A 27915-nucleotide genomic window follows, 5' to 3' on the forward strand; every position below is an offset into this window, starting at 1 on the left:
GGAATGTAGTTGAATTAAATCTGATGATCCTGAGGGAATTAGATAACGAAGTGAGACACTTAAAGTAGTAAATGAGTTTTGTTATTTGGGGAGCAAAATAACTGATGATGGTCTAAGCAGAGAGGATATAAAATGTAGACTACCTATGGCAAAGAAAGCATTTCTGAAGAAGAGAAATTTGTTAACATCAAATATAAATTTAAGTGTCAGAAAGTATTTTCTGAAAGTATTTGTATGGAGTGCAGCCATGTATGGACGTGAAACATTGATGATAAGTAGTTTAGACATGAAGAGAGTAGAAGCTTCCGAAATGTAGTGCTACAGAAGAATGCTAAAAATCAGATGGGTAGCTCATGTAACTAATGAGAAGGTACTGAATAAAATAGGGGAGAAGAGGAATTTGTGGCACAACTTGACTAGAAGAAAGGATCAATTGGTAGGACACACACTGAGACATCAAAGGATCACCAGTTTAGTATTGGAGGGTAGCGTGGATGGTAAAAATCATACAGGGTGCCCAAGAGATGAATACACTAAGCAGACTCAGAAGAACGTAGGTTGCAGTAGTTACTTGGAGATGAAGAAGCTTGCACAGTATAAAGTAGCATGGAGAGCAGTATCAAACAAGTCTCTGGATCAGAACTGTAGATTGCATGGATCTTTTCACTGACGTAATATGGCTTGAAATATAATCTCACTATAGTCATAAAGGTACCGCTGCAAACTGCAGATTGGAATTATGATACCTCTTCCTTTGCAACTACCATGCCTGCTTGAAGTTTCAAGATTAGCTTGCCTTCTTTCAGAATCGTATAGTTACAGTGAAATCCCTCCATGAACCATGAAACTTGCCATATAGGGTGGCTTATGTGCCTCAGTGATACAGATAGTTGTAGCATAGGTGCAAATACACTGCAGGGGTATCTCTAGAGATCAGACTAGCATCCAATCCCTGTAGAGGGGCAACTGCCTTTTCATTAGTTGCAAGAGCAAGTCTGGATGTTTGGCTGATCAGACCTAGTCACATCAACAAATGTGGCACTGATACTTTGATACTGCAAACAGATGAAAACAAGGGAACCAACAGCTGTTAGATTTCTTGAGAACATACCGCTCTAATTTCTAGTTTAATGATGATGATATCCTTTTGGGTAAAATATTCCAAAGATAAAATAGCACACCATTCAGATTTCCAGGTAGGGACAACCCAAGAGGAATAGTAAGGTAGGGGTGGCGGACAGTGCAGTGCTGCTAGGCAGCAAGCAGGTACGGTGTGGAAAATGTAGGGCAGCAATGTGCAGTCAGGAGGTTAGACGGAAGACAGGGGAGAGATCAAGAGGGGGTAGTGGAAAAGGAGAGAAGTAAAAAGACTGGGTGCAATGGTGGAATGAGGACTGTATAGTGCTGCAATGGGAACAGGGAGGCTGGATGGGTGAGGAAAATGACTAGCAAAGGTTGAGACCAGGAGGGTTACGGGAATGTAGGATATATTGCAGGAAAAGTTCCCACCTGTGCAATTCAGAAAAGCTGGTGTTGGTGGGAAGGATCCATATGGCACAGGCTGTGAAGCAGTCATTGAAATGAAGGATGTCATGTTTGGCAGTGTGCTCAGAACCAGGTGATCCACTTGTTTCTTGGCCACAGTTTGTAGGTTGCCATTCATGCGGACAGACAGCTTGTTGTTTGTCATGCTCACATAGAATGCAGTACAGTCATTGCAGCTTAGCTTGCAGATCACATGACTGGTTTCACAGGTAGCCCTGCCTTTGATGGGATAGGTGATGTTCATGATTGGATTGGAGTCTGTGGTGGTGGGAGGCTCTATGGGACAGGACTTATGTCTAGGTCTACTAGAGGCATATGAGCCATGAGGTAAGGGGTTGGGAGCAAGGGTTGTGTAGGAATGTATGAGTATATTGTGCAAGATTGGCAGACAGTGGAATACCACTGTGGGAGGGGTGAGAATGATAGTGGGTAGGACATTTCTCATTTCAAGGGACGACGAGAGGTTGTTGAAACCTTTACGGAAAATGTACTCGTAATTGAGTTGCTCCAGTCCTGGGTGGTACTGAGTTATGAGAGGAATGCTCCTCTGTGGCCGGACGGTGGGACTTTGGCAGATGGTGGGAGACTGGAAAGGTAAGGCACAGGAAATTTGTGTTTGTACAAGGTTGGGAGGATAATTACAGTCTGTGAAGGCTTCAGCGAGACCCTTGGTATATTTCGAGAGAGACTGCCCATCACTGCAGATGCGACAACCACAGGTGGCTAGTATGTACAGAAGGGACATTTTGGTATATAACAGGTGGCAGCTGTCAAAGTGGAAGTATTGCTGGTGGTAAGTAGGTTTGATGTGGAAGGAGGTACTGATGTAGCCATCTTTGAGGTGGAGGTCAACATCTATGAAGGTGGCTTGTTGGGTTGAGCAGCACTAGGTGAAGAAATGAGGGAGAAGTAGTTGACGTTCTGGAGGAATCTGGATAGTGTCTTCACCCTTGATCCGGATCACAAAGATGTCATCAATGAATTTTAAGCAGGTGAAGGTTTTAGGATTCTGGGTGTATAGGAAGGATTCCTCTAGATGGCCCATGAATACGTTGGCATGGATGCTGCTGTGTGGGTGCCCATAGCCGTACCCTGGATTTGTTTGTAGGTAATGCCTTCAAAGGAGAAGTAATTTTGGGTGGTGATATACACTCCTGGAAATTGAAATAAGAACACCGTGAATTCATTGTCCCAGGAAGGGGAAACTTTATTGACACATTCCTGGGGTCAGATACATCACATGATCACACTGACAGAACCACAGGCACATAGACACAGGCAACAGAGCATGCACAATGTCAGCAATAGTACAGTGTATATCCATCTTTCGCAGCAATGCAGGCTGCTATTCTTCCATGGAGACGATCGTAGAGATGCTGGATGTAGTCCTGTGGAACGGCTTGCCATGCCATTTCCACCTGGCGCCTCAGTTGGACCAGCGTTCGTGCTGGACGTGCAGACCGCGTGAGACGACGCTTCATCCAGTCCCAAACATGCTCAATGGGGGACAGATCCGGAGATCTTGCTGGCCAGGGTAGTTGACTTACACCTTCTAGAGCACGTTGGGTGGCACGGGATACATGCGGACGTGCATTGTCCTGTTGGAACAGCAAGTTCCCTTGCCGGTCTAGGAATGGTAGAACGATGGGTTCGATGACGGTTTGGATGTACCGTGCACTATTCAGTGTCCCCTCGACGATCACCAGTGGTGTACGGCCAGTGTAGGAGATCGCTCCCCACACCATGATGCCGGGTGTTGGCCCTGTGTGCCTCGGTCGTATGCAGTCCTGATTGTGGCGCTCACCTGCACGGCGCCAAACACGCATACGACCATCATTGGCACCAAGGCAGAAGCGACTCTCATCGCTGAAGACGACACGTCTCCATTCGTCCCTCCATTCACGCCTGTCGCGACACCACTGGAGGCGGGCTGCACGATGTTGGGGCGTGAGCGGAAGACGGCCTAACGGTGTGCGGGACCGTAGCCCAGCTTCATGGAGACGGTTGCGAATGGTCCTCGCCGATACCCCAGGAGCAACAGTGTCCCTAATTTGCTGGGAAGTGACGGTGCGGTCCCCTACGGCACTGCGTAGGGTCCTACGGTCTTGGCGTGCATCCGTGCGTCGCTGCGGTCCGGTCCCAGGTCGACGGGCACGTGCACCTTCCGCCGACCACTGGCAACAACATCGATGTACTGTGGAGACCTCACGCCCCACGTGTTGAGCAATTCGGCGGTACGTCCACCCGGCCTCCCGCATGCCCACTATACGCCCTCGCTCAAAGTCCGTCAACTGCACATACGGTTCACGTCCACGCTGTCGCGGCATGCTACCAGTGTTAAAGACTGCGATGGAGCTCCGTATGCCACGGCACACTGGCTGACACTGACGGCGGCGGTGCACAAATGCTGCGCAGCTAGCGCCATTCGACGGCCAACACCGCGGTTCCTGGTGTGTCCGCTGTGCCGTGCGTGTGATCATTGCTTGTACAGCCCTCTCGCAGTGTCTGGAGCAAGTATGGTGGGTCTGACACACCGGTGTCAATGTGTTCTTTTTTCCATTTCCAGGAGTGTAGTTGGTCATGGCAACTAGGAAGGAGGTTTTGGTTTAGAATCCATTGGGTGTTGGGAAAGATGGTAGGGCCATGGGCATTAGGCATGTTAGTGTAAAGGGAGATGGCATTGATAGCGATGAGCAGAGCACCGTGTGGTAAAGGGACAGGAACTGTGGAGAATCAGTGGAGGAAATGATTGATATCTTTTACATAGGAGGGTAGGTTCCAGGTAATAGGCTGAAGGTGTTCGTCTAAGAGAGCAGAAATTCTCTCAGTGGGGGCATAGTAACCGGCCACAATGGGGCATCTTGGGTGGTTGGGTATATGAACTTTAGGAAGCATGTAAGAGAGAGGAGTGCAGGGAGTGGTAGGGGTGAGCAAAGAGATGGACTCTGGGGAGAGGTTCTGGGATGAGCCTAAGGATTTGAGAAGTGACTGGAGAACCAAACTAACCTTACATCCAAAGAAAGCATCGCAGTCCTGATCCTGACCTTATAATCCTACCTGCTGACAAAGGCTCCACCACTGTTGTTTTGAACCACAAGGATTACCTGGCAGAAGGACTCTGCCAGCCATCAGATACATCCACGTACAAACCTTGAAACAGTGACCCCACTCCAGAAATCTGGCAGTGGTTCAGATTCATTTATGACATCTTTGCGATCTGGATCGAGGGTGAGGACACCCTTTCCACATTTCTCCAGAGCCTCAACTACTTCTCCCCCATTTGCTTCAGCTGGTATTTCTCAACTCAACAAGCCACCTTCCTAGATGTTTACCTCCACCTCAAAGATGGCTACATCAGGGCCTCCATTCATATCAGACCTATTAACCATCATCAATACTGCCACTCTGACAGCTGCCACCTGTTCCATACCAAAAAGTCCCTTCCACACACCCTAGCCACCCCTGGTTGTCGCATCTGCAGTGATGACTGATCTCTCTCGAAATATACCGAGGGTCTCACTGAAGCCTTCACAGACTGTAATTATCCTCCCTACCTTGTACAAAAACAAATCTCCCGTGCTTCATTTTTCCAGCCTCTCACCACCTCTCCAAGTCCCCTCATCTGGCCACAGAGGAGTGTTGCCCCTCACAACTCAGTACCACCAAGGACGGGAGCAACTCAATGACATTCTCTGCCAGGGTTTCAACTACTTCTCATCATGCCCTCAAATGAGAAATGTCCTGCCCACTAATGTTCCCACCCCTCCCACAGTGGTATACCACCATCCACTGAACCTACACAATGTACTCGTGCATCCCTACACAACCCCTGCTCCCAATCCCTTGCCTCATGGCTCATACCCCCTGGCCTCAACCTTCACAAGTCATTGTCCTCACCCATCCAGCTTCCGCTACCGCATTTCCCCACCTTACCCCTGTACTCTGTCTAACCTCCTGTCTGCACACAGCTGCCCCACCCTCTCCACTACATCCCTGTGTGCTCCCTAGCAGCACTGCACTGTCCATCACCCCTACCCTACTATCCCTCTTCCTCCCCACCCCAGCCTCCTCCTTACCCCTATCCAGCCACCACTTCCATCATGCACTAGTGTTGCTGTTCACAGTGTGGCTACAGTTGCCTTAGACTGCTGTCGTGTGTGTGAGTTGCGTTTGCGTGTGTCTCTCTGTCGGTTATTTTTGACAAAGGCCTTATGGGCCGAAAGCTTTATTTGGAACAGTCTTTCTGTTGTGCCTATCTGCGACTCATCATCTCTACTATATGGTGAGAAGCAACTTTCCTTTTCATAATATTGTTATAAACCTAACAAGGACATGCACGAAATTATGTCAGTGCGATCACATATTGGCTCAGCCAATTGTGACATTAGCCGTTATGTTCACTAATATTTCCTTCTAAATACCTCTCGAAATTGACAACAGAAGGCAGCACCTGTCAAGGGACAGATGGTGAGACATCCACACATTTTTCTTATACGAAATGAGTCCAGTTTCCAAACAATATGTGGCTCATGCTTCGAGAAAATTGCGCTGTGAGATATACATGGGTGTGGTCTTTTGAACACAGCTACGTCGCCCGAGCTATGCTTTGGCTTGGTCTACAATGTGTTACGGAATTTAGGATAACCAATGACAACAAATGTGGTTGGTTGGATGAAGCTCTGAACCACTGCTGTCCTGAATGTGAGTCCAGTGCATTATTGCTGTGCTGCCTCCTCAGCAGTGGTCCTTACATAAAGATGAGACCTATATTTAATGAGCTTACAACAAGACCTCCTTATGTGCTTCACCTCGTCAATAGTTCCTAAGTACTCCAATTCCTAATAAAGTAGTCATTAACCTTATGTACACATTCTGTATGAAACTTACACATATGCATTGATTTACTTCAATCTCAATATAAAGTTCAGAATTTTGAATACAGGAAACTTTTCATTAAGAGAAGTCTGACAATACCAGCCACCATGCTTTGTGGCTTCTTGTTACCGTAAGCTCCTACTGTAAATCAACTTTATACTGCCCAGTGCTCTGGGAAGAATTCTTTAATATGTGCACCCAATCATATTTTAGAAAATGAATTAAATATAATTTTATCACATTTTTTTTTTTATGTAACTACATTTCTACTCTGCATGGTGGTTAGAGAAGCAACTTAAAGAACAACACTGAAACAAACACAACAATTTGTTCTGCTATTTTTGTTGTCTTATATGACTATATTATACAGCGACACTATTATGAAAAGGATAGATTGCTACTCACCATACACAGGAGATGTCGAGTCACAGGCAGGCGCACAAAAAAGATGGCTAAACATGTGAGCTTTCAGCCAAAAGGCCTTCTTGTGATGCAGACAATAGAAACACATTTACACAAGCACAACTTATACATTTGTGTGAATGTGTGTGTGTGTTGTGTACTTCAGAAGAATGCCTTCTGCCATAACTAATGACAGTTTACACAATTTCCCCTTCTGAGCTTTCTACTTTCAAACAGTGTACATTTTCTGAATTTTATTCTCCAAATTTTTCAATATAACAGTTTTCTCAATACTTTTCAAAGAACATATTTAAAGAAAATCATGAAGTGACAGAACTAACATGCACTTACTTTGCATATGCTTTTTCCATAAGTGGAATCCAGAATTCATTCTCCTTTGTTGAATGAGTGAATAATAAAGTACCATTCACAGTTGGAAGAAGATCATCTACAACAACATCTACCCATTCACCAAACCTCCAAAACTGAAAGTGAAATATTCCTGCATATTCATCTGTTTTGTTTGGGTTCCATTCTTGTTTTGAGTAATCTGGAACAACCTAAGAGAACAATGATGTTAGATAAAGTGCTTCAGTTATTTTAGATTGTAATCTGGTACCTCTACAGAACAAACATATTAACTGAAGTACAAACAATGTAACAATTTAGCAGGAAACGGCTTCTAAATGATATTGGTGTACAGGTTGGCATTCTCCTATCCAGTCTGTTAGTTACAAAGATCAAGAAGAAAGCTTTGAATGGGATCATCACAATCAAAAGAAGACAATTCACTATTCACATGGCTGACAAAATACTTCAGCAATGCGCCATCAAGCTACTACCATCATATTCTTCGCTGCAACTATCATAGATATCACTGGTGACATATGTTTGTAATAGCCTGCTGCTGCTTGCTCCGTTCTCCCATACTGATTGGCTACTTTGGAGATGAAAGGTGCCCAATTAGCCTTGATAATGTGGTCCTGCTTCATCCACAACTTGCTTTTGTACAAGCACCATCTAGTCCTCTTACTTGAAGGCAACTGCCACAAATGAAAGTGGAGGAGAGGAGGTTTAAGATTTAACAACTCCTTGACATCAAGATCATAAGAGAATAAGCACACGTCCAGAATGGCCAATGATCAGAACAAAACAGAGAATGGCTTTGTTTAATTAACCATGCTGGATTCATGTCAATTGATTTAATCAGTTGCAGTTATTGACTGGTGCCTTTTGGTATGCACACCAATTCTGTGTACCTCCTCTACACTTCATCACGATGTTAGTGGTTTGAAAATGGTCACATTTAACTGAAACCAGTTACCAGAGTAAATAAATATTAGTTGTGATATAGACTGAGTGTTTTCATTACATTACTTACAAAGACTGCAGTCATTCCAATATGACTGACTTCATGAAAAATTTTGAAGGGAATGTTCAATGGTAGCAGAGCTTCTTAAGGTAGTCTTGGTAGTACATTTATAGTGTGTGTCAGAACAGTCTTTAGAATCTATAGATTCCTAAGATGAAAATGTAGTGCATGCTACACCTGAATTTTTTATAGCATTTTTTGAAATACAAGGCTTAATGCACCATTTATGTTTTATTATTCAATACATACGTGATTTAATGTACTGATGAGTTTGAAAAATGACAAGAATTGAAATAATTCACAAATTCAGCATGAGTTATTAGTTTTGCTGTGAACAATTATATTTAAAAAAGTGTATGATTTGCGATTTATGATTTATGCAAATGCCATTATTTTGATTTAAAAACAGGAGGAAGAGGATACTGTAACTATTAGCAAACATGTTTGGTAGGCAAGTGCAATATATGAAATTAAATGTAGCAATCAACTAAATTTTACTTACATTTAATTCGTACATAATATTCCCCCCCTCCCCAAACAGCGTTAAAATGAAAGACAACACCAGTGTTAAAATGGAAGTTTTATATAATCATACTGGATAATGGATTTGCATCTACCCTTAATATTAATTAAAGCTACATATTGATGATTTAGTTTCTTTTAGTACCGAGTGCAGTCCAAGTGTAAGCCTGTTTTCTAATGTGGACATTCAAAGCATGTTTCTGATCAACTTCAAATTTGAAAATGATCTTTCTCCATGGCTACTTCTGACTATAAGTGATAAGTACTTTCTGAGAATGACCTTGACATTAGGAAAACAATCTCTGACCTTTTCTGATCACTACTTTTTTTAATGGAGGATATAACACATCCACTTTTCCTGAGCAATTATTTTTTTCATTTTTCACATTATTATTTTGACATTCATGATAAAAACTCTATGTTAAATGGTTAATGTCCTATCCAATTATTTAACAAGTGCGCAACACAACAATCTGATTTTTGTAATTTCTTGTATTTATGGTACCTACGTGAAGTTCAGGGCTCAAATATCAATCTGCCAAAGCACATGATGCAATTCTAAAAAATTCTCCAGGAGGTTGACTTTTGAAGTTTTCTGGATGTATTTAACTAACTAAAATTAGGAGATTTTTATGGTGGGACATATGCCTATGTGAAAGAATGCTTGCCTGCCATGTGGGCAGCCCAGGTTTAATTTCCAGCTGAGGCAGAATTTTTAAACAACAGTGCATCTTCTACAAGCATTTCCATGAAGCACAAAATACACACAAATCAATGAAAATAATCAATTTTTGAAAATATAATGTAAATGGATAGATAAAAAATCTACTCACCAAGTGGTGGCAAGAGAACGCACATACAAAAAGTCATATACCAGAAGTTATGCAAACACTGTTTGCCCTTTTAAATCGGCATGACGACCACCAAGTTATCAGTTAGGATGAATTGGCATAGGCATAGACTTAATACTGGCAGCACATACTACCCTGTTGTGGGCATGCTCTACAACATGACAGTTATGACCTTAGTGACAGCTTCACCACACATGCCATCTTGATTCTTCTCCCACAGTCACCAGTTTCTCAGAACTCCGCAGGTGGGAACTGGCGCTACAAGATGTCCTCAATTCTCACCACCCACCTGGCATTAATTTACATTAAATTCTTCAGTATAAGCATTTCTTCACAGTAACTGTTCCTTTCTTCACTCCTTTTTAGTTTTCTACATCTTTCATTTTCTGACCTGTCTACTTTTCACCCCCATCCCCTGTCTATTTTTTGCGCCCCCCCTCCCCCCTCCCCCCAGCACAATGAACTTAGCCTTTCACTCTTATTAACTAGCACATCATGTTTTGGCAGAAATCTCTTTCTTGCATATTACCCTACCTTCCACTTTAAGATTTCAGGTTTTTAGATCTCGTGTGGTGCAGTCCCCAACAATCAGTCTTTCCTTCTCATTGCGTCCGGTAAGTCTCCCCTGTCCTGGGGTTCTGCACGACTTTTCCGAACTCCACCCCTTTTCCTAAATCTCATCAGTCCTTTTCCTTCACCCATCTTCCTTCCCCTTCAACCCTTTTGCTGCTTTGCTAGAAGAAGGAGCTACTGGCTCCAAAAGCATGAAAACTTTAATACCTTTTATGTGTGTGTTCTCCTGCCGTCGATTGGTGAGTGGATTATTTATCCATACACTTATGAAATACATACAGATGAAAAAGAAATCAGTAGTACTTAACATAGGTAATTGCTGGTTTGACTCTCGTTTCAGTCTTTTCTTTTTTTCTTCTTCTATTAAAATACTTCCATTATTTAAATATAAAATTCATCACATATTTTCTGATGATTAACATACATCTAATTATCATTTTTATGAAAAATGCATGTGAACTGAGTGGACACATGATACAAATGTAGCATTTATATGGTGTGCTTGATGACATGAAAATTATTGTACCCTTTGTTTTTATGACATTTATCACTCTGGCTCATGTGAGACTGCATCTGTGGCATAATTTAATGGGCACAGTCCAAATAAACAGTACTTGATTTTTCATTTTTGCTCAAAATTTAATTTGTATTTTTCTTAAAATTAAATAATTGTTATTAACTATTTCTTTTACAAAAGACTGCAAATTAAGAATTTATATTTACAACTAAGACGAATTTTGAGTGTGGAATGTAACTACAAATAAGAAGACATGCATTTATAAAAAATTATAATTAGGTGTGTGTTAATGAGTACATACTTGATGAACTTTTTATTGAAACAATGTAGTATTCAAACTGAATGGAGAAAAACGAAAGAAATAATGACAGTAATTGGACTTGACTGAGTGATTACCAGCCTCGAGCACTACAGATTTTTTTTTCCATTCTTATGTATTCTATGCCTCATGGAAAAGCTCATAGAACATGCACCTTAGTTTAAACATTCTGTCTCAGCTGTAAATTGAACCAGGGCTGCCAACATCTCAAGCAAGCATTCTACTGTACAGCCAGGTGGCCCACCATAAAAATTTCCTAATTTTAGTAAATCAAAGCTACTCGTAAAACTTAAAAGGCAATTTTATCACGAAGTTTTGATAGCTGAATCAAAATGCTTCATAATACCGATATTTGAGCTATGAACTTCACATACCATAAATATTAAAAAAATAACTGATTACTGTGTAGTCACCTGGTAAGTGATTATTATAATGTTTCATCGAAGTTTTGAGCTGCTGCGATTTTCTCTTCATGGTAAGAGTATACATGTTGAGAAACACAAAACAGGCAACAACTACTTTGCTTGTGAAACAACTACTTTGTTTGTGAAACAACTACTTTGCTTGCCTCAGATCACTTCAGTATATTTCATTTTCATACTCAGTGTAGTCAGCTATCTCAGTAGCTCTCACCTCACAGTCTTCAAGACTATCCCTTTTCATTTCTATCAAGCCTGTTAGGGATGTTAATGTTCATGAGATTAGATTCACACCCAATCTAGGATTCCGGAGTTTTTCTAGTTTTGTTTACATCTCCCAAGATATCAGGCCAAAATTCTGTGTACAATCAATTTCTGTCATTGACTTAAAACAATAAAACATTATTTTCCCTCGCTCTTCTTTGTACTCTAAAGTTTCTAAAAGTGCATTATTTATTTCTTTATAGCCTCACAAGAGAGCTTTTGTAGAGCCAGCAAGGCTAGGAAAATGAATTACTGTTATTCTTTGTGGCACAGAAATTGGTTTGTCAGTTGGTGCTTTTTTCAAGCAATAACTGTTAGTTAACAAATCACCACATTTTTGCATTCAAGTCAATAACACACACTCCTGATTGAACAAGGCAGTTGGGAAAATCATGTAAACTCACAAAGAAAATAGATTTAAAATGTAGACTGTTTTGAAACTCCACATGAGTGTGCAATAGAGACAAAGTATTGTTTGGTGTAACTTTGGATTTATTCCTTTTCCTTATTTAAGTGAAGACGAAGACGTTTAACATTTCACATCTACTTTTATCATGCATTCAGTTTAATTAACAAAAAATGGGCAAATCACTATCACCTGGAACAAATTTGACTGAATCAATCATTTCATTAACATAAATATCATATGTTTCCTGTAACACACATGAAATTAATATTTCAGGATAAAACAGAGGAAAGACTCTGCGAGAAGTAGTTAAAATCAACTTACGTTTTTGTAATGTTCTTGTGGATACAAAATGTACTCCAGTATTCCCCCTCCCACACCCCTCACCAAATTTTAATTCATTAATTCCTTGCTTAATGTAAATAAAGATTTTTAATAAAAAAAAGGATAACAGATCTGAGGTGGCAGTTTGGACTTCCAACCCAAATGTTCTGAACCCAGTTTTTATCCCAGCCACTGCTTAAATTTTTGTATAAAATTTATCAGAAATGGTGGCCAAACACACTTGATATAAGGGGTCACTCCCATCCTGGCAACAGCGTTGCCAAGAAAGGTGAAAGAGTGGGGAAAGATTCAGAGTACCCTGTTGCCCTTATGGTGGGAAACTTCCTCTAAAGGTGGAATAATCAGCAACAATCAATAGTATGAGGATGCAGAAGGTAATGGAAACCACTGCATTAAAGTCACATAATATGTGACTGAAGAAGTGTCATAATAATCTTTATCAGCTAAAAATTTGGATTAGTCTCCTATTCAGATCTTTTGCAGGTGAATGTGAAAGGAAACTTGACTGCTGCAATAAAAATAGCAGGACAGCACCATGAGTAGCAGATACACAAGCTTTCAGGAGCCAAGGTAACAAGAGTCAAAACTATGTGAGCATTGCAAGAAAACAACCACAGTGTGTTGTCAAGGCTAACTCAGGAAGCTGTGCAGTTACAGTGGCGTTCAACTCTCTGACAGGAGGCAGCCTCGTCGCCCCAAGCAGGTGCAACAAACATTGGCATATTTACTTCCGTGCTGTCATATGATTGCAAATAGCCCGCAACAGGTGCTTTCACCGGTACGATACATAAGATGTTGCACAGTTAGTGCCCAGTACTTGGTCTGCTCATCAGTCTAGGAATGCCCCCAAACAGAGACTACCTCAAGCCATCAGTTATCCATGTCTAGGCTAGATGCAAGTTGGCCATGGCCTGTCACAGTGTTGTGTTGTTGGACAGCCACCCATAACTGTGTTTCCTTCTGGACACAGACTTTTTATCAGTTAGAGTCAGTGGATTTGTCAGCTATCACAAACAGTTACTTTCCTTGATTAAACCTTTTAAGTGCTCACACAGAGCTGAATTGGTTGTGACTTTTCTTGTTTATAACTGAAGTGCTTCATATCTGATAAATATTATTTTATGTGGTTACTAAACAAATGTTTTGTTCTTCTTGTCTATTAAAGAGGTAGTTCTTGTGTACCACGCTCCGTGTGGGCCACTTCAGTTACCATGAGAAAAAGACTGAAATGCCTGCAAATCAGTAACATTCTATGAGTCAGAGCACAGAACCTCAGAAGTGGCAGGTAAGGTAGAAAGTCTGAAAAACAAAATGCAAAGGCTCCATATAGGTTTAGTAGGACTCATTGAAGTGAAAAAGAAAGAAGTTAATGATTTCTGATCAGATGATTATAGAGAAATATCAGCAGCAGTAGAAAATGTTATAATGGGAGCAGGATAAATTATTAATAGGAAAGTATAGCAAAGAGTGTGTTACTGTGCACAGTTCAGTGATAGGATTATTCTCATCAGAATCAATAGCACATCAATGCAGCCATGAATAGTTCAGGTACATATGTTGTTACTGTAAGCAGAAGATGAAGAAGCAGAGAGGGCATATGAGGATAGTGGATGGGTAACTCAGTATAAAAAGTGAGATGAAGATCCAATAATCATGAAGGATTGGAATGCTGTAGTAGCGGAAGGAACAGAAGACAACTATGCAAGAATATGGACTCTGTAGTACCTGTATCAATGAGAGACAAGAAAGAGTCTGAGTTTTGAAACAAATTTCAGCTAATAACACACTGTTCAAGAATCATAAGATGAGGTGGTATTCTTGGAACAGGACTGGTGACACAAAATAAAGCAGCAGGATTACATCTTGGTGAGTTAGAGATTCCACAGTCAGATATTGCACTGTAAGGCATATCCTACAGTAGATATAGACTCAGATCACAATTTAATAATGTTGAAATGTAGCCAGAAGATCAAGAGAATCATTAAGAACGTTCAGTGTGATAAGAAGTGGGCACAAATAATGATGAATAATGAGGCGCATTTGAAGTTTTCTGAATACCACAAAACACAGTTATGTTGACAAGGAAAGACATCCTTAAAAAGTGCAGTCAGAAGATATACGCGCAAAGAAGTAACTGTGAAGAAACCTTGGGTAACAGAAGAAATACTTAGACTGATTGACAACAGAAGGAAATACTAAAGTATTTGGAAAATGAAAGGAATACAGCAATATAAATCACCCAGGAATGAAATAAAGAGGAATTACTGGGAAGCTAAAGCAAATAGTGGCAGAAAAACTTGAAGAAATGAAAAGAGATTCAGCATATAGGAAAGTCAGAATAACTATTTTTGAAATTAAAAGCTAAAGTGCCACTATTATGAGTGCAAAAGTAATTCTTCTGTTAAATGCAGAGCAGTAGCCAAATAGGTGGAAAGAGTACACTGAGTGCCTCTGTGAAGGAGGGGGGAGAGAGAGAGAGAGAGAGAGAGAGAGAGAGAGAGAGAGAGAGAGAGAGAGAGAGAGAGAGAGAGAGAGGGAGGGGGAGGGGGAGGGGGGGGGGGACTATCTGCTGACATGATAGAAGAAGAAGCAATAGATATCAATTTGGGAGAAATAGGGGATCCAGTATCAGAGTCACACAGAGCTTTTATGACTTGGGGGGAAAAACCATGACAGAAGAAACAGATAATAAGCCTTTGGAACTTCTAAAATCATTGGGAGAATTGGCAACCAAATGACTGTTCAAATTAGTGTGTAATATCCATGAGACTGGACTCGATCCATCGGACTTTGGGGATAGTATTATTCACTCAATTTCTAAAGTTGCAAGGGCAGATTAATGCAAGACTACCACACAGTCAGCTGAGCATCTCATGTATCCAAGTTTCTGACTATTGTAATATACATAAGAATCGAAAAGACAATTTAGAATTTGGTAGATGACTATCAGTTTGGCTTTCGGAAAGATTACAGTAACAGAGAGGCACTAAATGTTCTGCTTGACTGTGGAACCAAACTTTAAAAAAAACTGAGACACCTTCATTGGATTTACTGACTTGCAGAAAGTGAATAGGTATAAGTTATAGGGAAAGGCAAGTGATATACAATATGTGTAAGAACCTAGAGGGAAGAATAAGAATAGAACACTAAGAGACAAGTGCAACAATTGATAAGAGTGGAAGGCATGGATGCACTCTTTCTTTCCTGCTCTTCAACCTACACATAAAAAAAGACAATAATGGAAATAAGAGAGTTTTGGGAGAGGGACTAAAATACAGGGTCAAAGAATATCAATGATAAGATTTATAGATAATATTGTTAACCTCATTTAAAGCGCGAAAGAATTATTGGACATCCCACCTCAGTTATAAAATTCACAAACATTTCAAAACCATCCAGACACTTTCACATGGGATAACACTAGACTTAGACAGATGGGGGTACACTAATTCTGTCCCAGAGGGAGGGAGGGAGGGAGGGAGGGAGGGAGGGTGGGAGGGAGGGAGGGAGGTGGTTGTTGTTGTTGTTGTTGTTGTTGTTGTTGTCAGCCAGAAGCACATCCAGCCACACATTGCCCCTAACATTGCCAAATCCAGATTGACATGCCGACCCTGCAAAGCTGTAGGATTACGCAGATAAGGTCAGAAAAAACGAAAATGATCCAACAGAGAGTCTACATACCAAGTTATGCCACCTGAGGACAGTTTTAACAAGAACAGTCACACAAAATATTTAATGTAATTTATTTTACACAGTGAAGCTGACCAAAAATAAAAGGAACTAAGAGAAGAGAAGACTCTGAAAGAAGTCTGTGATTCCTGGACAGGGTGGGGGTTAGCTAATTAATAATATAGACCCAAAAATCAACAATTATCAGGCAAGTCCTCTGAACACGCACGTCATTGTCCTCCAGCTTAGACTCTTGCTTCCTCTACATGATTTCAGGTTACTTGTCTACTCATGGACCAAGTGTTCAACACATTCCTTACGATTATGGTATGGCTTATCACATTTATTGCACACATGGTCTAGCATATATTATCCTATCAACAAATAGTTCTTAATTGTTTACTATAAGAAGGCAAATGATACTGTAAACTGACAAGGCTTGTATAATACGCTAAAAAAATTAGCTTTTGTGTAATACTTATGAACCAATAATCAAGGATACTAAAATGAACATAAAGCTACATAATAAAATAACAAATACATCTGATTTTAAACAGGGTGATAACCATGTCACAATAGTCTTTCACCTAACGATAAACAGTGTAGTACAGAAACTAGAATTATGAAGATGAAGTCCACTCACATGTCTGCATATGCAGATGACATTGCAAGTGTGTCAGTAATTACTCTTGTTAACCAGCTTCTTATAAACTTTCAAGGAAATAGTATGTTGCTACCTCACAACAGCCACGTAAGATGAAAACTAGTTCATGAGATGTATAAATACTGTTGATAAATGTCCACACATCTAGTAACAATGACAACAGAAAAAAATCCAAAATAAGTCAAATAATCTAAGAAAACACTTGAAAATTAAACTCAAAAATACCAAAGTACCACACGAAACTACTCATAGGGCATTTCAGTCAAAGGAACAAGGAAAAGGCAGGAAAGTTTCCTCCACACAAACACACCAATAAGAATGGAGAAGGGCTCATCAGCTTCTGAAGACAATTCGACTTAAAACTAATGTCAACCTTTCTCAGAAAATTATCAAGGGGGAAGAAGAAATGGTCTTCTCATAATATACATTTTGGCTCATATCAACTGGATCAAATGGAATAGCCAAACAAAGCCATGGAGAAATCATGAATGTATGGATCAGAAGAAAACTAGGTGTTGTCTTAGACCACATTTTAAGAGAAATCAAAGCTAAATTTCAACCTAAACGACCCAAACCCAAAATTAAAAAAGTTCTGAGAACTGACATAACACTTTTGTCAGACAACAGGAGCAAATTTGTTAAAAAGCTTTCTACAAATGATATAAGAACTGGGATGAGATCAGAGAAGAAATTATAGAAATAGTGAGAGAAACAGAACAGCCACCCGTAGGAAGAAAACACACAGTGGAACAAGAAATGTGATGAAGCAACTGAACGTGGATTAACAGCTTGGAAAAAATGGAACTCCCACAAACAGGAAAGAGACTGGAGCACATTCACTGAGATCATTTCTTTCTTGTAATAATTTTCAGTGTCATAAAATGGACACCAAAAATTACTAGAAGAAAGAAATGAAAATATGACAAAAATGACTGAGAAATTAGATACAACTTCAGACAGAACAGCATTAAGGACTTCTACAAAGTCTTCAAAAAAGACATAACACAGTACAAACCAATGAGTCTTCACTTCAAAGGTTCCAGAAGCAAACTGATTACCAACAACAAAGCTAACTGTGAGCTACTAGCAAAATACTTCAAGAATCTTCTAAATTGTGAGGAACCAACACAACAATTAATTTTCAGACAGTCCCAAAAGAAACACCTATATTCAGAACCATCATGACTGCATTAAGTTGAACAGTATACTGGACAGCAGAAAAAAAAAGAGCAGAGTCCCAGGGGAAGACAGGATATTAGCTGAGATGTGGTAACTAGGAGGGAAACAGGCAGCTGAAACCATTTATGAGGTTGTTACAGATAATGGACGATGAGTATGAGCTATAATCCATCCACTACATAAGAAGGGAAATGGGACACACACACAATTACTGAGCTATATCTTTACTTCCAGTAACTTACAAAATTATATCATCCAAAGCACTACTGAATAAGACAAAGAAGAATGCACAACTGGTAAGTTCCAAGTGGGGTTCAAGGAAAGTAGGTCATGTCAAGAGCATTTCAAAACAATCCTCAGGATCCGGACAATACAGAATCTTAACACGATTACCTTCAACAGCTTCAAAAAAGCCTATGATTCCATAGGCAGGCAGACAGTGTTCCTAACATTAGAAGAAGCAGATATTGACAGAACCACAAGACAACTGTCCAAAATTAGAAAACTGTAATTGCTGTAAATGTTTTATTAATAATGACATTTTTCATGTGATTAGCACATCTTCAGATTATCTGTGATAAGTAACAACGATCCAGTTTATTCGTAATCCTATCTAGCATCAATGAATAGGGTAGCTAAGCTAAAGCAGAGGAGTACGTGATTCACTTGCCTTGAGCAGTGCAGACTGCATTAGTCATATTTAAAAGCCATCAAGGCTTTTAAATATTCACAAAAACATTTGCAACAGAGATTGGTTTCAAATTTTTTAACATTGAACTACTGTTGCTGCATCGGACCAAAATGGAGGGGAGTGATGTGTATATCAGAGAATAATTAGTCTAACAGATACTCACAGACATAATTTCAAAATTTAAATTCCTAGAAGGAGTTTTTCAGTCCTTCAGAATTAACAAAGAATTTCTGCAGGGGAATGGACTCTCAACAATTTTCTTCAGTTTGGTATCATACAAGTCATGAGAGAGTGGGATACACAAGTACATGAGAAAAATATTGAAGGAATCCACCTGTGACACAGAATAGGAAGATTTACCTGAAATTTCTTGCTTTTGATGATGGTATTGACATAATTTGTGAGAACAAAACAGAAGCAAAGACAATGAAAGAAACACTTCACAAAATTGCACCTAAAATGAATTACAAAAATCAAAGAAAACACTAAGACAAATTTGTTAACCACAAAAGAGCCAAGATAACAACTGGACAAAGAGGAGAGATGAAGATTTATAAAGAAATAAAGAAACAATCACAGACACAAAAGGAAGAAGAGATTAAAGTTTTACACTCATACTCAGAATAAATGGCAAAAGGATAACCAAGAAAATTTGTCAGTTACATTTTGAAATTAAAAAGGTCCTCAGGATGGTTGGAAGAGACAAGAAGGAATTTGAGAAGACTTAACATCACAGCAGACACCATGCATTGGAGGAGGAAGGGGGGGGGGGGGGGGGGGGGAGATAGCTCCTCCGGATCATCAACCACCTTGTTTTTCTTCCTTGGCAGATGCTGCTGGGAAGTGGGGAGGGGGAGGGTTGAGGGTTGTAGTGGCACCACCTGCTGTCACTATGGAAACCAAGTAGCAGGCACAATATTACTGTTGACTGCTACGGTGCCTGTACCCATGAGTGTGCTTATCATCGTGAGTGCCCTCTGATGAGATTACACCAGAATCAGGCATATAAGCCAGCCCATGGCCAGTTTCATTCACTTCTAATGCTATCTGTAGAGTACATGGCATGTTTACTATCAGTTTGGCTACTGCGTCACATTTTGGAATTTACTTTGTAATAGTTGGAACACTAATATGGCAATGAATGGGATTTGCTTTGAAATATGGACTTAAGATAGCTTGCATTGTCTCCAAGGAGCAGTCTATATATATGTCAACTTGTGATGAAATCAGCATGAGTTCCCGCAAGTTTCGTGTGTAATGTGATTTCTACAAAAGTATCAACAAAAGAATTCTGCTACTGAACATCAACAGTGTGGAGAATGGTTACCTGGAGTGATTAACTGCTGTACACATTAATACACACATATTCCAAGAGTACAGTGCATCAAAAATCACACAGCAAGATGAGTCTACTTAACAACGATGTCTTGAGGAACATGCAAATAAAAGCAGCCATAGCCGTCCTGGTGCAATGTTAAGGTACAAAAACTACCATATGATACATAAATGGAAATTTAAAATCTTTATAACTTTCGTTTGTATCTCTTTTCAACAAATTTCTTCTTGAGTACCACCCTCTTCTTTCCCATTTTTCCTATTCACACTACAAATATCTACTTTATATACCTACAATTAATGGAGAGCTCAAAAAATTGGGTGCCTCATCCCTACATCTACAGCAACATACCTTGTTACGTAACTCTCCGACTCCAGCTAAAACAGCACAAGCTGACACAAACCATCTGCTACTTAGTTGTCCTTTAAGCACATCTTCTGGCAGCACATTTTCACTGAACAGGCAAGGCTGATCACATAATTCCTAAAACAATAATAATAAAATAACTAGTTTAGAGAAAAAGCAAAATTTCAGATAATAAAATATTCAAATGGTTTTTTGAGCACTGAATCTACATCTAACTTCAGTTTATTTCCAACAATGGAAACCAGGTTAGATTATCAACAATATAAGGAAAAGGTAGAGAGTTACTCGTTGTAAAGATGATACATTGAATACATACAGACATACTTTAATCATTGTTCCATAGATCATGAATACAACATTTCATATTGATGTGGAATGTGTTACTTTAGCATAAGTTTTCTTTACACAAAATAATTAATTAATTAATTATTTGTTTAAATTTTTTTTACAGTTACTACTTCATATCTAAGAATTCATCATGCAGACAGGCACCACAAAAATACACTTACACACTAGCTATCGGCCAAATCCTTCTTCAGTAAAGAAAACACACACAGATTCATTCACTCAAGCAAGCACATCTCATGCACAGATGTCCATTATCTTCAGCAGCTCGGACCAGAATGCATTCCAGGCTGAACTGCCAGAGATGGTGGTCATGTGTGTGTGATGTGTGCTTTCTTGTGTGAATGAATGTGTGTGATTGTCTCCCTTTCTGAAGAAGGCTTTGGCTGAAAGCTAATTTGTTAGTGGTTTTTTGTTGTGCATGTTTGCGAGTGAACTTGTCATCTTTACAGTGAGACCGATATTAGTTTATTTCTACCACATATAGAGTTTCTAAAATGTGCTTTGTTAGGAGAAAAAAAAGCCACACTACTAATTTTTGAAATTTAGACTCATTATTCTCTGATGTATACATCACTCCCCTCCATTTTGGTCTGATGCAGCAACAGTGGTTCAATGTTCCAAAATTTGAAACCAATCTCTGTTGCAAATGGTTTTGTGAATATTTAAAATCACCCAATAAAATTATTTCACCAGTAAATTGCCCACTGTATGCCTTGGTCTCGTAGCATATTGATATTCCAGTAGCCCTAATATAATCAGTCCATCACTTTGATATCCTGATGAAAGCACATATCTTGTTCCTCATTGACATCGCCCAAATTCTCAGAGGAAAAAAAAAAACAAACCAAGATGACTGTTCAAAAAGGCAATTGTGAGGCTCATAACAGATGAGTAAACTACATTCTTTAACTTTTCCAACATGTAAGCTACAACACATACATAATGTGGACCCTTTATTTCATTTATTTGCATAAAAACTTAGTAACAACTTTCTTGAATGACCAGTAAACCACTGAGTCTTTAAAGAACTGAATTCATAAATATAAAACATCTTCAAATGTCTTATTACTTTACAAATGAGTTCAAATGTTAAATATCTGACATTGAGCATGTAAGTGAGAAAATGTTTAGGAATGGTTTGAAATTGTAAAGGAATGCATAAACTACAATTTCATATTGTATTGTACATGTAATGATATCAGTGTTGCTGTGCAAATTCTTAGGTGAATTGCTGTTATTCTTGTTATGTTGCCATGAGTAATATGTTGATATATATCACTGAATAAATCTTTATTTATGCAGCATATTAGTTACATATTTTCTTCCTGATATGGTGCCAGAGTGTGGTTCTGCTAAACATTGATTTGATGAAGTACTGGGCGTGTAATTTAGTAAAGTTATCTAAGAAAGAACAAATTCAAGAAACTGGATTGTGATAATATTCCTCAGTATTGTGGGCAGTTTATGAGGTCATTTAATGCATTTACAAGTTTAAAAGAATACAAAGATGGTAAAATGTACCTTAACTGACATGTGTGGACAAGAAGAAATATCACGAGTGCAGAAAAACAACAGGCTGAGAAATTAACTGGCAAAGAGAACTGGGAAACATGGCATAGTCTCATGAAGGTTACTTTGGAATATTATTCAGTTTATGATATGGTAAATGGTATTTTTTTCAAGCAAGAAGTAAATGTTGACAGTTATGCTGAAAAATTAGCTACTTGCATGAAAGTGAATTCCAAGGCAAAGAAACAGTTCATTTTGTCACTAGATACAAAATCGTTACTTCACTGGCATGTTATGTTCATTATTTTCCCATATGCTATCATATTAAAAGTAGAGGATAAAAACTCATAAATCGTATGTCATGTTACATGTAGTATTAAACATTACAGTACAAAGTCTGAACTACAAAATATTATGTAGGGCATTTTAATGAGGTGTGCAGTCAGTCTATAAAATAAAACAATAGTGATGATGTAACAAATATACCATATGGTACATCAGAACTAGTAACAGATTACCTAGGGCGAACATTAATAAAACCGACAAAGTGCATGGTCAGGTTCCCGACTGAAAATGGAGGCAAAAGAGGTCTTATGAGTATGTGTTCGGAAATGCATTGTTGCCACAGAAGACTTTGCTGAAGAATTAAAGTTCCTCTGATCACCTGCCATGTGTTCCTTGTGTGTTGCAGGCTGTCTGATTGATGTGCATACTGTAAGCAGCAGAATGGTCTGGTATGCATGTTGGGAACAAGCTGAGATAAGTGTTGCATATGGCCAAGCAGATGGAAATGGTCAAGAAGCAGCACAACTACATCAAAATAAGTACCCTCAGAACCACCAACCACATCACACATTTCAAGTACTTTTTGGACATTTGGGGGATCATGGGTCCTTTCAGACAAATGAACATGCATGGAGGTGGCGGACTGCGCATACACCAGATTTGGAAGATCGGGGTATAGAACAAGTTCCAGGCGAGTGGCCCACCAACATGCATATACACATAATTGTACTTTAGCTTACACCATGTTGGTGGGTCACTTGCCTGGAGCTTGCACTAGGGTTCATTTCAACATCCTGTAGAACCCTGTCCCCCAAATCTGGTGTACTCCCGCAGTCTGCAGTCTCCCTGCATGTTTGTCTGTCTGAAAGGACCCATTACTCCCAAACTCCCAAAAAGGGCTTGAAATGTTGTGTGATTTGGTTGGTGTCTGTGAAGTTTTTGGTACAGCTGTGCTGTCTCTTAACCATTTCCATCTGCTTGGCCACACACAAACAGCATCTCAACTCATTCCCAAAACGAATACTGAACCATTCTGCTGCTTACAGCATACCGCATCAATCACACAGCCTGCAGCACACAAGGAACAAAAGGCAAATGGTCAGAGGAAGTTTCATTTGTCAGTACCATCTAATGTGGCAATGATGCATTTCCGGACACATTTTCATAGGGCCCTTTTTTCTACATTCCCAGCCAGGAATTAATCCCTGCAGTTTGTCGGTTTTATTTTGTTAATGTTTATACTGTGTGTACACACACACACACACACACACACACACACACACACACACTAGGTACAGTTTCACTTTCTCTTTTATATGGTATTATAATACAAATTAAAACAAAAGTTGGATTATACCATGTCAGAACAGTTATTTCAACAATATTTTACCATACATATGTTGAAATACATAGGTGTTATGTGAAGGAGAAGGGACCTACTCTAGATGGCGCTGTCTAAATTATCATACAACTTGATATGAAATGGAAGTAGTAACTACAGTTTTGATGCAAATAGCGTCATTTAGAGCTCATATTTTGTAAGTAGTACTAGTTGACTCATATAGCTCACACACTCTGTGTCATGTAAGATTTGTTGTCTTGTTAAAATCACTAAAAATATTGTATAAATGTAACATTTGTTGTCTAGTTAAAATCACTAAAAATATACCAGACTTCCTCATGGGGCATATTTGTCAGACTAATAACTAAAATCTCCATTTGTAAATTATTAACAGCATGAACAGAATATTTTAAACCAACATAAACATTTATACATAATACACTAACTTGAAGTTCTAGTACATCATACATACATAAAATATCCGAATTCCACATACCTCTTATATGTGCTGCAGTACTGTAAGATAAACAGTGCACAAATCTTTCTAACATATGAAGCACATACTTTTTAAAATATATATGTATATAGGTAGGGAAGGCAAGTGGCTAAATTATTGAAAGGAAAGTATATTGAAACAAACTGGATGAAAGGGAAGGTGTGGCATTCAGGGGATGGTTCCAGGGAGAGTGAAAACTTCTAAAATTTATAAAGGTACTACACAGTTCTATCAAATCTATAATACTGATGATTAGCTTGCAAATGACCCATGGTTGAAACTGGCCAATTTCATGGATAATAAACAGATTACGGCCTACTTGGACCATGTTTCATTCTCAATCAAATATGTCCCCGCTAAATAAACCAATGGATGATGCTGATATTTATGCATGTTTACTTCAGACACTGCCAAACAAATCAGATCACATTTTATATGACTTGGCATATCTACCACAAGGGAAAAGATGGATCACATTACAGAAGAAATGTTTGAACTATGACTTGCAAATATAAGGAAGAGATGAAACAAATGTAGCAATTGTGATGTTTTCATCTACAACTGCTCTACTACAGAGTGAATTCTGACATTGACTTTGTCTGTTATTGGGGCTATCTGCAAACTTGTGAATTCGTGTAAATTCAGTGATTACCACAAACAGTTCTTGTCATTACATTACTCCAGGAAGGAGCTTTTGTTTATGTATTTATTAATAAACTTGTTCTACATTGTTTATCTGGGCTGGATTCCCATTGCACCTACACTGGGGCAGGACATATCACTCTGACCTTTTGATATGCAAGCTCATTTCCTAGGATGCCAATATGCGCTCATGTCCTAAAATAATGGGATGTCAGCATCTTGGAGCTTTGGAAACAGATCTTTTATGCCAAATGTTAGATGACAGAACATACTGTGGGTGAAGTTGGTATATGGGCTAGGCTACTCACTGACTCACAGCGCAATGTGAAGTTCTTGCTCTCCTGACTTCCGATGTGATACTCGATTTAGTTTATTGGCTGTAAGTTCACGGTGTACACACTATATATATTTGGTACAGACTGTTGCCCATAGCCATCCATGCAAACAAATGCAAGGTAAGCTCTGTCGTCGTTTCTAGAGCCATTAGAATAGGTACTGGTTGTTTGTAATTTGGGATATTTGTTGAGAACCAACAGAAACTGTCATTAAAATGCTGTGGGTTTGGAATTCTCCTTTGGTCCATGAAAAATAGCTAGATGCATCTCAAGACAAGCTAATGCCATGTAGGTACTTGAGGAGAGTATTACATACACAAACCAAAAGAGAAAGTTCAACATTATTTCTCGTAACTTCCAGTTGCATAAGAATTGATAATCTCGCTTTGAGATGCTTATAGAGACTATATTGGTGGTTTTTAAAAAGAACTGAGTGATATAGATGGCTGGACATCAGATACATTGCTACTGCATAGATGACAAGTAAATACTGTTGTTTGACATGTAGTGGTGGACACCAACTTCTGCCAGAAGAATTCTAAAGGATCCCACGCAAAAACTTCCAGCTCCAGCTTCTCACATTGGTGCAGTGTACTAGACCAAATAGGTTTAACACCAACTGTTGTACAGACCCATAGGCTACACATCCATAGTCCAGTGAGAGGACAATTCAGGGCTTTGAAACACAGAAGAATTGTGTAATCAGTTGCCAATGTGGTGTCAATTAGAAGCCAAGAAGATCAAGTTTCATCATGCAGCTGGCCTTCAGCTAATGCTAGCTGTGTGGTAAGCACAACAGATTGATCAAGTAGAAGGCCAAGGAGGTGACTTCATTCAAACATTTACATTAATGTTTTGCTTAAAGAGAGTTCAGGATGAGGGTAGACTGTACTGAGCCTACAGAGGCACGTGGCATGGACTCTCTGGAGAGAATGTCAGCACTGAACTTGACTATGGAGCTGAAGTGGGGCCAATTTTATTTTGGAATACCCAGCACAACAGGCATTCTGTTGGCTGGAGGCAGAGACGGATAGGATAAATGAGAAATAGTCTTTATCACATAGATCCTCATGGGTATTCCACTGGAGTGAAATGGAGAAGACTGGACTACTAATTCTTAAAACTATGCTGGAGTGAGTGGCATGTGCTGCACCAAAGAGGATTGGTTTCCTGATATTGAGAATGCAGAAGCTGATCTTAGTGATTAGATGCTCAATTCATTTGTCTCTGTTGGAGCTTTAAGGAAGGCTCTGCTGTTGGTTGTGGGCACTGGCGTATTCCAGCATTAAAAATGGTGGAGCTAGCTAGCTGTTTAAGCAGACCGACTAGTTCTTGCAAATTGTACTGCGAGATGTAAATGGACTGTGGACAGTGGGTGAAACTCACCTAGGTAGTAGTAACAGCCAACATGATTTTTCATGGGAACATTCTTGATGCTTGGAAGAGTTCTTGCCACATCAGGTTTGTGTCTTGAGTTTTCAACATCCCCATAATATAATTTGGCAACTTAAGCACCTAATGGCCAACTGAAATATCTCCTGACCATGATGAAAGAGAAAGTTGACAAAGGCTCAAGATTGCCAAATCTGATGTGACAAGAACTCTGTGAAACTTTTATTCATGCAGTAACAGCCACTGTGGTCTGATTGCAGCACTGCCATGGTTCGAGTCTGGACAATGGGGTTTATACAGTCTTTTTGGTCTGCACCAGTACTTGGATGGTGCATCACGAGCAATTCTCATTCTTTGGTAGTGGTGAAGCAGGGATGACTGAGATGGCCAGGTCATTTTTTATCTCTTGCTTTTGTTATTATTTCCTGATTCGTTCTGGTTCTTGAGACAGTTTTCTTGATTTTCCATCAGTGATAGAAGAAAATTGGACTAACCTGTAAACCATTACTCGTGGCTTGGTTGACGCCAGGTGTACGTCAGCTTTCCTGGATTGACTAGGTGGAGAACGGAGTTCAAAGTCAGTTTCTTCATTAGATGAGTAGTCCTGTGAGTCATCAGATATCACAAAGGAAACATGGTCTGATGGATTCAATGTTGACCTCTCAGGTTAATTGCTGTACGCTGCTAGATTTTGTGTTTTGTGTATTTTTGCAGCAGTTTTTTTTCTATTATTATGTTTTGTTTCTGCTTGTTTACCTTTTGAGTTGATGTGCTTGCATGGAGAACACTTCATTCTTTAACTGCTGTTCTTTCTGGGTTTGCTTTCTTTCATGCACTGTTTAGGATGGCAGCTCCACAACTGCACATACAAGTACAGGTTCTGGTATTGCAGCAGCAGTTCTCATTTTTGTGAAAGCATCAGTCCAGGTTCTGGTATTGTCTGCAGCAGTTCTCATTTTTGTGCCAACATCAATCCAAGCAGTAGGTTGTTCGTGCCCTGTTTTTATGAGTGTTAGAGGAGTGTTGTCTAACATATCTTCTTTGTCTCCGTGTAAGGCATATGAAAGTTTACATTTACTTTTTGACTTTTTTTTCCCAAAATGATTGGACACACACTGCTCTACACAAGGTGGGCTTGGGGACCCTGACATTTGGTGACTACGCAGTGTGGTTGGAGATTTATTCACAGGCAGCTGAGCTGCATCCTGCTTATGTTGGTTGGTCCTTACAGACTGTGATACTGTGATCCTG

The 27915-nt window shown here is 39.5% G+C and overlaps 1 protein-coding gene across 2 annotated transcripts in view; it reads right to left on the reverse strand.

The window, feature by feature from the left end:
* Window positions 1-27915, reverse strand: part of LOC126456892 (calpain-5-like) — a 282083-nt gene that overhangs the window by 167769 nt on the left and 86399 nt on the right. For both annotated transcript variants that reach the window (XM_050092729.1, XM_050092730.1), the window contains exons 3-4: window positions 20301-20432; window positions 7174-7382 (exon numbers count right to left, since the gene is read on the reverse strand). In XM_050092729.1, the coding sequence (XP_049948686.1) occupies window positions 7174-7382; window positions 20301-20432 (341 nt within the window). The remainder of the gene's footprint in view (window positions 1-7173; window positions 7383-20300; window positions 20433-27915) is intronic.

The sequence above is a fragment of the Schistocerca serialis genome, chromosome 2, assembly GCF_023864345.2.
Source record: "Schistocerca serialis cubense isolate TAMUIC-IGC-003099 chromosome 2, iqSchSeri2.2, whole genome shotgun sequence".
NCBI classification, from domain to species: domain Eukaryota; kingdom Metazoa; phylum Arthropoda; class Insecta; order Orthoptera; family Acrididae; genus Schistocerca; species Schistocerca serialis.